The sequence below is a fragment of the Abrus precatorius genome, unplaced genomic scaffold (genome assembly GCF_003935025.1).
Source record: "Abrus precatorius isolate BTA unplaced genomic scaffold, Abrus_2018 Scaffold7, whole genome shotgun sequence".
NCBI lineage: Eukaryota > Viridiplantae > Streptophyta > Magnoliopsida > Fabales > Fabaceae > Abrus > Abrus precatorius.
The window spans coordinates 5254927-5266223 of record NW_020874417.1 but is presented as its reverse complement, the minus strand read 5'-3'; the positions used below and the strand labels follow the sequence as shown (position 1 = coordinate 5266223).

At 37.5% G+C, this 11297-nt stretch overlaps 1 protein-coding gene across 1 annotated transcript; it reads left to right on the top strand.

Annotated features, from left to right (window-relative positions):
* The first annotated feature begins 258 nt into the window (after positions 1–258).
* Positions 259–11026, top strand: LOC113870890 (protein ROS1-like). The gene is made up of 20 exons (XM_027507417.1): positions 259–600; positions 720–1311; positions 1799–4720; positions 4797–5195; positions 5394–5484; positions 5567–6893; positions 6981–7060; positions 7200–7284; positions 7356–7447; positions 7524–7592; positions 7731–7767; positions 7847–7929; positions 8288–8761; positions 9001–9037; positions 9130–9187; positions 9358–9497; positions 9849–9914; positions 10010–10124; positions 10212–10250; positions 10550–11026. Exons 2-20 carry the CDS (start codon positions 897–899, stop codon positions 10759–10761), a joined length of 6741 nt encoding a protein of 2246 aa, XP_027363218.1. The 5' UTR covers positions 259–600; positions 720–896; the 3' UTR covers positions 10762–11026.
* The last annotated feature ends 271 nt before the right edge of the window (positions 11027–11297 follow it).

The window sequence follows — 11297 nt, the reverse complement described above, 5'->3', positions numbered from 1 at the left end:
AGAAAATAATTATTGATAAAAGTAAAAATTAAAAAAAAACATTTTACATACTTATAATATTTAAAAATAATACATCAAAATTAAACTCGATAAATTGCATGCATGCATTACGTGAAAATAATATGTGTAGATAATATTATTCTTAGTCTCAGTCAACAAAAGACTTAATTATGAAGGAGAAAAAATTCATTTATTCCATCTAAACTTAAACTTAAACTTCGATTTCCTCAACCGTAACCGAACACATAAAAGAAATTAACCTAGCTCTTGAATGCACACACAGTGGCACAGGATTATGTTCTTTCTCTTTTCCTGCTCTCACTCGGTGGGAGAGCACACAGCATTTACAACCGTTTGTACTTGGCCCACTTATATGTCACATAAAATCTCTCAAAATTGACTCCATGTAACCACCCTTCCCATGAATTTCTCTATTCCAAAGAGAAGAATGCCAGCATTTTGTTTCTGCTCGTTGCATTCCGGTCTACCAGTTTTGGTTTTCTTCTCTTAATTTTAATTGGACATCAATGAATTCTTCAATCCCTTTTGCAACTGCTGAGTAGTTACAGGCTTCATCACTCACATGTTCTTTCACCAAAGGTAATTACAAACCCCCTTTGTCAATGTTGCTTAACGCATCAGCTAGAAAGGGCATCTATGATTCTGTTCTTGAATTTTTTCTGTTCATTAACATTTGTTTTACCATCTTTGTATTTCAGGTTCAACGTGTAGATGTTCCAGTGAATGCTTTACTGGAAAAGATCAAGATTCAACAAAGTTAAAGTTGTGACCTTTATTGGAAAATTGAGCTTCTGAGTGTATCGTGAGAGAGTTCCACCCAGCAATTTTGATTTTTTTCTCATTTTCTTAACCTTTTTCACTGAGGATTGAAGAGAATGGAGGTTGGGGAAATGGACAGAAAGGAGCCACAACTTGAGGTTCCTTGGATCCCCACCACTCCTGTTAAGCCTGGTCCTCCAAAACCAGTGCCGATCTGCACAACTGGGGAAGGAATGGGCCATCATGCAAATGGAGCAGTTGCATGTGCTGAATTCTCACTTGGTGAAGAGAAAAATTGCAGGTCACGTGATGGGTCAGTTGCAAACATTGCAGGTGACAATGGAAAAACTTATAAACAGACAGCTTCTGATGCTGTTTCCATCTACGGTAATCCCGGCTTTACGGAACATTTGTTCACGGTAGTGGCAGAATCGGCAAACTCAAATGTGATCCAACAAGAGGGTAACGATGGATTGAAGAATCCATTTATTCCTTCGATCATCACCCGCGACAATTCCCGGGATTCTCAGGGTAAGTCATGCTATTTTGGTGTTTTTGTGGCATTTTATAAAATTTTCTCCCTGCAACACACTGGACCTCAATCAGCTAGTAATGGGGGGTGTAAAAAAAGTAAAAGGCAAAAAGCAGCTGGAATGAGGGAAAACCCAATAGATTTGAATGAGATATATTTTATAGCATAGTAGCTTCTATTTGCTCCAAAGCAAAGATAATATATTGGGTATACTATATTTTCTCGTTGTCACCTGTTTTGCACTGAAACGAGGACATTTGAATGGGAAGTTATATTTTTTAAATTCTAAACTTTCATTAGAAGAACTAGTCAGCGTGCATGTTTTCCCCTGAAACTTGTCAATCTTGAGAACATGTTGCTATATGGCATTCATCTAACCTTTTTGCTCCACAGGCATTCCTTATCAACAAGTTTTTGTCTTAATTAATACTTGATCAATCTGGGACCATAGTGCTCTTACTCTTGTTTGCATACTATTTTTGACAGAAATATCATACATTGCATGGTGTAGCAAGAGAACTTCCCAAGATACCTCATTTACAGTTGACACCAACAAAGTAGAAACCAGACAAATAGCATCAATGCAAATCACTGTGGAAGAAAAGGATCCTGGAGGGGAAGAGAAAAATGTCCCAGCCAAAAAGTTTGACAACAATGTACCACCAATCAATAAAGAACTCTGTGACCCACTCACAGAATTCACTTCTGTTTCTTCTCCATTCAAGGACAATGACAACCTAGACAAGGGAAGCAGCCACGATACTGATCTGAATAAAACACCTCAACAAAAATCAAGGAGAAGAAAACACCGTCCCAAAGTCATCAAAGAAGACAAACCCAAAAGAACTCGGAAGCCTGCTACCCCGAAGGCTGTTCAATCAAAAGACAACCTGACTGGCAAGAGGAGGTATGTGAGAAGGAAGGGATTGAACAAGACTGCTGCTTCTCCAGCAGAAGTGACTGGAGAATTAGCTAAAGAAATGCCTGGATCTGCCAACATATCTTGTAGAAGATCCTTAAATTTTGACATGGGAACAAAAGATGGAAGTTCTGTAGACATAGAAAATGCAACACTTCTTGGCAAAGAAAATGGAGTAGTCGTTCAACAAACTGATGTAGGCCTAGCCAATGATCTGAACAGTTACATGAAGCAGGCATCAAACAGTCACATGTCATTACCAGAAGACACACAAGCCCCCAGCACACCGTCAAGAAAAAGGTCTGGGACAAAGACAACAGAAAACTCAACTGGCAAGAGGAAGTATGTGAGAAGGAAGGGATTGAACAAGACTTCTACTCCTCCAACAGAAGTGACTGGAGTATTGACTAAAGAAATGCCTGGATCTGAGAAAATATCTTGTATCTCATTAAGTTTTGACATAGGAACAAAAGATCAAAGTTCTGCAGACAGAGAAAATGAAACTGCACTTTTAGGCAAAGAAAATGTAGTCATACAAGAAACTGACGTAGGCATAGCCAATAATCTGAGCATAGCCAATAATCTGAATAGCTCCATGAAGCTGGCATCAAACTGTCACATGTCATTACCAGAAGACACACAAGCCCCAAATACATCTACTTCAAGAAAAAGCTCCGGGACAAAGACAATGGAAAACTCAACTGGCAAGAGGAAATATGTGAGAACAAAGCAATTGAATAAAACTTCTCCAACAGGAGTGACTGGAGAATTGACTAAGGAAATGCCTGGATCTGTCAAAATGTCTTTTGTAAGCTCCTTAAATTTTGACATTGAAACAAAATATCAAAGTTCTGCTGATTTAGAAAATGCAACTGTACTTTTGAGCAAAGAAAATGGAGCAGTCATAAAAGAAACTGTAGGCCTAGCCTATGATCTGAACAGTTCCATGAAGCAGGCATCAAATAGTCACATGTCATTGCCAGAAGACACACAATCCCCAAATACATCTTCAAGAAAACGCTCTGGGACAAAGACACAGGAAAACTCAACTGGCAAGAGGAAGTATGTGAGAAGGAAAGTAGTGAACAAGACTTCTCCAACAGAAGTGACTGGAGAACAGACTAAAGAAAAGATGCCCGAATCTGCCCAAATGTCAAGTATAGGGTCTGTAAATTTTGATGAAAGAGCAAGAGATCAAAGTTCTGCAGTGAAAGAGTGTGTAACTGTGCATTCAGGCAATGAAATTGGTGAAGTCATGTGGGAAATGAAGCAAGTACCTTATGATACACAATTTCCAAGTACATCTTCAAAAATTAACCTCCCTGGGGCAAAGACAGAAAACCCTACTGGCAAGAGGAAGAATGTGAGAAAGAGAGGATTGACTAATGCTGCTCCTATTCCTCCAACAGAAATGAAAGATTTGACTGAAGCAATGATGCTTGAATCTAATAATATGTCATGGAGAAGGTCCTTAAATTTTGGCATGGGAACAATAGAGAAAAGTTATGCAGGCAGAGAAAATTTAGTTTTGCACATTGGCAAGGAAAATAATATTGTGTTAGAGGAAACAAAAGTTGGCCTTGCCTATAATCGAGACACTCGAATGAAGCAGGCATTAAATAATTACATGCCATTACCTGAAGAAATGCATGACCCAAGTAAATCCATTTCAACAATCAATCCCCTTGGGGCAAAGCTCAATGCAAACTCTGCAGAGAACAAACATAAAAGAAAAGGCCAGTTAACTACTCAGAATGGAAACATTAGTAATAGTCAAGTTTCAACAATAAGGTTGCAAATGGATGGTTCAAAGAGACAACACTCTGGTACCATTAAATGTGCAGATGATAGTGACATGAATCTGATTGGGGCACACTACAATGGATTGCCCACATACCAGACAAACTTTTGGGTTCAATTTCCAAACTTGCAGAAGAAAAGAAGAACTGAAAAGGGGAAGACTTCCAACACTTATGTTACATCTTCAGTGACTACTACAGAAGTCCAACCAACACACCCTCATGAAGATGCTCAAGTGCATCCATGTGCATCAAGCTCCAACTGCTGGATTTATAGTTCTGGATATAACACAGAACAAGTCCCAGCCATGTGTGAATCAACAGAAAATGTTATTGATAATTCTCAAACATTTGAAGAGTTCCTCTTGTCTTTGAGAAGACTGACAGAAAGATCTCAATCCCCTACTCAAATTTATGATTTTGGTTCTCTAACCAGAATTGGAAATTGTGATGCTGAGCCGAGTTATACTGCAAAACAACTAGGCCTGTCTGCCCAACAAAAATGCATTGATGCTTTGGTTCCAGAAACACGTACATCACTCACAAAAAAGAAGCGGAGTAGAAAGAAAGGTGCTCTTTCCAGTTCAGCATATTCTAGCACCAATGAGATGCAACAGCACCATAATTTTACAGGGGGAAATAACCACCTACCAGTGCCAATGGGCCAATCAATGGGTATTTCAACTGAATTCTTGTTTTTGTTTCAATAACATTATATACATCTCAAAGGATAAATTATTCCACCGTGACAATTTTTGCATTGCAGATATTTTGCATGAAGTTCTATGGAAAACCATCAACAACGTAGATGCATTAACAGAGCAATTTAGACAACTAACCATATATGCAGAAGCCAGAGATCTTGTCTTATATGAGCAGAATGCAGTTGTCCCTTATAACCAGCAAAATCAAAACAGCCTTATCCATGGAGACGGTGCCATTGTTCCCTTTCAGGGACCATTTGAACCCATCAAGAAACAGCATCCACGACCAAAAGTTGACCTTGATGATGAGACTGATAGAGTGTGGAAGCTTTTGATGTTAGATATAAACAGTCATGGGATTGATGGAACAGATGAAGACAAGGCCAAATGGTGGGAAGAAGAACGAAAGGTGTTCCGTGGACGAGCAGACTCATTTATTGCACGAATGCATCTTGTACAAGGTATCAATAATTGACATACATTATTTACCTTTGACACACACCTCTAGAAAAGGAAAGAAGATACAAGACAAAACTACACTTTTTGAGTACCAACCACTATCTGTTTTCCTACCCCTCCAACAACTATAACAAAAATGTCTACTCAATGCAAAATATACAACATAAAAATCTTTTGATAATAGAAATCATAATCAACAGGAGACAGGCGATTTTCTAGATGGAAAGGATCAGTTGTAGATTCAGTGGTTGGGGTTTTCCTCACTCAAAATGTCTCTGACCACCTTTCCAGGTATAAACTCTACGTTTAATCTTGGCAAATTTATAATTCAATGAGATGTCATATAGCAACATATTTTTTTTTTTGTTGACAGCTCTGCATATATGTCCCTTGCTGCTCGATTTCCCAAACAATCAAGCAGCACGTCTGAAACATACCATGCAGAAGACATGAAGCTGGTAGTCAACAAACCACAAGTGCATATAGTGGAACCAGAAGAGAACACAGAATGGGATGTCAAATTATTGAATCAATCTGTTTATGACCAAAGTTCTATGACAGTAGATATAGTTGAGCATTCTGGAGAAAAAGCTGTCAACAGCAATGATTCCTGCAGAACTGTCAGCAGTGTAATTAGCTTAACAGATGAATCAAACTCCAGACTTTCAGAATCATCTCAAAGAAATATTAAGGAAAATTGTAGTCCAACAAGACGTGAACTACTTAGTGCTACAATTGAGGAAGAAGAAAAATCAGGTTACAATGGTGATGGGAAAGAGTTAAATGACATAGTTTCATCCCAATGCTTTGTTGTTTCATCTCAAATCTATGGAGATTTTTCAAATGATCAAAATCCTGAGAAGATAGGATCATGCTCAGATAGCAACTCAGAAATAGAAGATCTGTCCAGCTCAGCAAAGTACAACCATTTTGATAGCAGCACTTCCTTCTGTAAACTTCTAGAAATGGTTAGTTCAACCAGGTTTTATGATGATAACAGTCAAAAAAGCAGAAATGAGAGTTTAAGAGATACATATGATCAATCTATATGCATGCAACATGACAACCCTACAGAAAGCTTGAAAAAACCAAATGTTACTCCAGGCCCTTCAGAAGCATCAATCATCACATCCCATGGATGTACTTTTAAACTCACCCCCAGCTCAGGAGTGCTTGAAGATAATGGCTTTGATCCTTTCAAAACAGAACCCTCATCAAGTAGCATCTTAAAGAATAAAGATGAAAATGATATGAACAGACCAAGTTTTCAAACAGCAGAGCCTGCAGGTCAAGTTGCAGTTATCCATTCTCAAAGTATTGTATCTCAAGTCCATCCACAGGAACAAAGCAAACACGCGCAGCAAAGCTTTTTCAACAATGCTGGACAAGCTCAAGAACTTTTACAGAAAGAAAGGGGGTTAGATCTTGGTGACCACAAAAATGATGCGAGGAACGAAACCAATGAGATAAGTTCTGCCCCACTAAAATTAAAGAGCAGAGGACAAGGAAAGGAGAAAAAGGACGATTTTAAATGGGATAGTTTAAGAATAAAGGCACAAGCTAAGGCTGGGAAAAGAGAAAAGACAGAGAACACCATGGATTCCTTGGACTGGGATGCTGTGAGATGTGCAGATGTTAATGAAATTGCTAATACAATCAAAGAACGGGGCATGAACAACAGGCTTGCAGAACGTATTAAGGTATAATCAAACTTGCACAAAAATTTTCTTATAACTTTCTGGAGACAGCCTATCAATTCAGCTCGTATCACATTATATGCTATGCAGAATTTTTTGAATCGATTGGTTGAAGAACATGGAAGCATTGACCTTGAATGGCTGAGAGATGTTCCACCTGACAAAGCAAAGTAAGTCCGATGGTTAATTTAACTACTTCATTCAAGTACTATTTCTCACTGATGATACACACACACAAGCAGTAAGACCTATTTCAACTTTCAAGTAAGGGGAATATATCCATAATAAAAATTTATTTCATGCATGCAGAGAATATTTGCTCAGCATAAAAGGATTGGGATTGAAAAGTGTGGAGTGTGTGCGGCTTTTAACACTGCACCATCTTGCCTTCCCAGTAAGTTGAAAACAGAAGCATGCAATTGTGGGAATATGGAATAAATCTGATAAACTATTGCCATATAACAGGTAGACACAAATGTTGGACGTATAGCAGTAAGACTGGGATGGGTACCTCTCCAACCCTTGCCTGAGTCACTACAGTTGCATCTCCTAGAACTGTGAGTACTGGATAAATAAGTGATATAAGGCATTAATTCCCTTGATAGGAAGAACTAATACCATTGTCTTATGTAGGTACCCAGTGTTGGAGTCAATACAAAAATATCTCTGGCCTCGACTGTGCAAGCTAGACCAAAGAACATTGTAAGGATTTCTTTTCAATTTACTGTAGCAAAATATCAGGCTACAAATACATTATATGCTTGTGCAAGTTTAGCATGCATAATTTAACTATTGATCCTTGCTTTTTTCATTTTGATGTTTTGTTGCAACATATTACAGATATGAGCTACATTACCAGATGATTACATTTGGAAAGGTAAATGCATTCTCTTAAGAGACTGACCCTACATAATCAAAACCCATTATGATTGTGACACAAACTACAACAAATGTAGGTCTTCTGTACAAAAAGCAAACCGAATTGTAATGCATGCCCTATGAGAGGAGAATGTAGACACTTTGCTAGTGCATTTGCAAGGTATGTATATTAAAACCCTGCAAAAAAAAGTCACAGTTATGCATTGTCATTCAGAACTCCTTTCTCATTAATTAGTACTCTAGAAGGCAATGCAAATATTATTATTGGCAATGTAGATAAGGAACTTGAGGGACAGAATACTAGTAGTTCATATATCGAGCATTATAATACTTGGTACCTCATTATAATGACAGCACTATTGTGTTCTATTGTCATGACACATCATAACAGTTAAATTAAGAAATGGTTACCTAAGTGATAGCTGGAAATGATCTTAATATCACACTGAAAACCAACTATATGCATGTGTTGCAAGTTATAATAGATCAAATACTAAATAAATAAATATTGCATGTAGTGCAAGGCTTGCCCTGCCTGGACCAGAGCAGAAGAGTATAGTTAGCACAGCCAGAAATAGTGTGACTGATCATAACCCATCTGAAATCATCAGTTCGTTGCACTTGCCTCCCCCCGAGAACACAAGCCAAGCAGAAGAAATTCAACTAACAGAAGTGAGTAGGCAATTGGAATCAAAATCTGAAATAAATATCTGCCATCCTATCATTGAAGAGCCGACTACTCCAGAGCCAGAATGCTCTCAAATATCAGAAACTGATATAGAGGATGCCTTCTATGAGGATTCATGTGAAATTCCTACCATCAAGCTTAACATAGAAGAGTTCACTCTGAATTTACAAAATTATATGCAAGAAAATATGGAACTTCAAGAAGGTGAAATGTCAAAGGCTTTGGTTGCTTTGAATCAAGAAGCTGCCGCCATTCCTATGCCCAAGTTGAAAAATGTGAGCCGATTACGAACAGAACACTGGGTGTAAGTAAAATAACAATCTCATCTCCAGCTAAATAACATTCAATGCACTAATGAAATTTCATAATAATTATCACAAAAGCAAGACTGGCAATCAGCAATTATATGTTCAGAATGATTAATCTAGGAATATTCATAGATAGAAGTAACTATAATCTGGCATGTCATACATAGGGTTTAATGAGCATCATTAGTGAAAATTCCTAACAATTTATGCTGATTTTTAGTTTACTTGTATACAGTTATGAACTCCCAGATATGCATCCTCTTCTTGACGGGGTTAGTTATTGCTACATCCGTAAATCAAAGCTACCTTTTTCCCTGTATGTCCAATTGTCCATCTATCTTTATAAACTATTTGTGCATTACAGTGGGACATGCGAGAGCCTGATGATCCAGGCAAATACCTTCTTGCTATATGGACGCCAGGTACACAAAAATATCAATTTCACTACTCTACCTCCTTCCAGATGAATTACGGTTGTTAAATCTTAGTCTGTTCCATGCAGCACAATAAGTTGAGAAATTTTAAGATACATGATTTATTTCAGCTTTCTGGTGTTTTCTAACTCATTTTGCCAAATAAATTATTACATCAGGTGAGACAGCAAATTCTATACAGCCACCTGAAAGCAAATGCAGCTCACAAGAATGTGGCCGACTCTGCAATGAGAAAGAATGTTTCTCGTGCAACAGTTTCCGCGAAGCAAATTCGCAGATAGTTAGAGGGACAATCCTGGTCTGAATGCTTTTCAAAATCATTATTTTAACCAAATGTTTCTTACTAAGTTTTATACATTATGGGGGCAGGGAGGGAACACATTTTCATATTGTTGAGAGAGAAAATAATGAGAGCATGTGAATGAATCCATGTGCCTTAGGTTACACACTAGAGCAAATATTTATATTGTGTCATTAATATAGAACTAATTACAATTAAATACTAGAATATACAGTACCTAATACACATAATTACAATATGAACAGATAGTGTAAGCAAATATTTATATTCTAGCATTTCTCTACTTTCAACACACGGAGTCAAGCATTATTAGTATACTGACTTTGAAATCATGATAAATATGAACAGATACCATGTCGAACAGCTATGCGGGGAAGCTTTCCACTAAATGGAACTTATTTCCAAGTCAATGAGGTAAAGTAATGTGAAATTTTCTATTGCTTAATTCCTTTTCTTTTTATACGTGTATGTTGCTAATTTAAGCAGTACTGACGTATCATTTGAAGCAGGTATTTGCTGACCACGACTCGAGTCTTAATCCAATCAGTGTTCCCCGAAGTTTGATCTGGAACCTCAATAGGCGAACAGTATATTTTGGAACCTCCGTCTCATCAATATTTAAAGGTAAAGAAAGAATTCCTAGTGATATATTAACATATAAATTATTATATGTCAAACAATGATGTTGAATATATGAATTTTGTCAATCAGGCTTATCAACACAAGAAATTCAACAATGCTTTTGGAGAGGTAAGATTTAATTCACTGAATGTAATCTTGCTTTGTTATTTAAATATCCTACGTTAGCCAGTTTTTATTTATGTGATGATCATCTCTAATTTGCATCTTTTAGAAATACTACAGGATCAAAGGACTAAATAAACACACTTCTACAAATTTCTAGCTCTTACTGGTTTCTTTTTTATCCTCTTCAAATAAATGGTTAAGAACCATTCTTTCCTATTGGAGGAAACCATGTGATAACTGAATAGAAAAGCAGAATCCAGATTACCATACCTATCTAAAAAGCTGAACAAAATGCTTTGCAGGGTATGTCTGCGTGCGAGGGTTTGACAGGAAATCGAGAGCACCCCGTCCTCTGATGGCTAGACTACATTTCCCAGCTAGCAAGTTGGCCAAGACCAAAGAGAAGACCAAAAAAGAGTCGAGTTCAGTGAAAACACAAGGATTGAAACCAAACACAGAATACCCAGAATTGATTTCGAACGGTAGCAACCTTCGGGAGACGGGAAGAGCCTGAAGTCAAGTCAGTAACATTCGTCCCATGCTGTGTTGCCCTAGTAGCATGTATATATCGACGAAATCATTGTTTAATTTAACTTTGAGCTCTTCTTATCATGCTCTATGAGCAGTTTTTCTAGATTAGGACCCAATAATATGGCATCGGTGCACGTAGGCTCTAGCTCTTCTTTTTGCATCAAATAATCATTGCATGAGGAGAAGGGTGAGCAATGTCTGCTGAGGTACATGCAGGAATATTCTAGATTTGAATATCATGCCCCTCCTTTCACCCTTCGCCTGCACATTTATCAGCTTTCCAAGTTTAAAGCCTAACAAAATTTAGCGAAAAATTCTAACGCCAACAAAAAATGAACCCTAACTTGTTGTTATGAAAAAATTCGTAAAACTAGCAAGAGAAAATAGTGTTCGAACAAATCGTCCACAAAAAGTTCAATCGTACAAAAACCTAGCAAATCTAGTTATATTTAACTAGCTATACTGAAAAAATGAACTTGAATATGCATTGTCGGCCAGTTGTGTGTAATTTCCAACCTT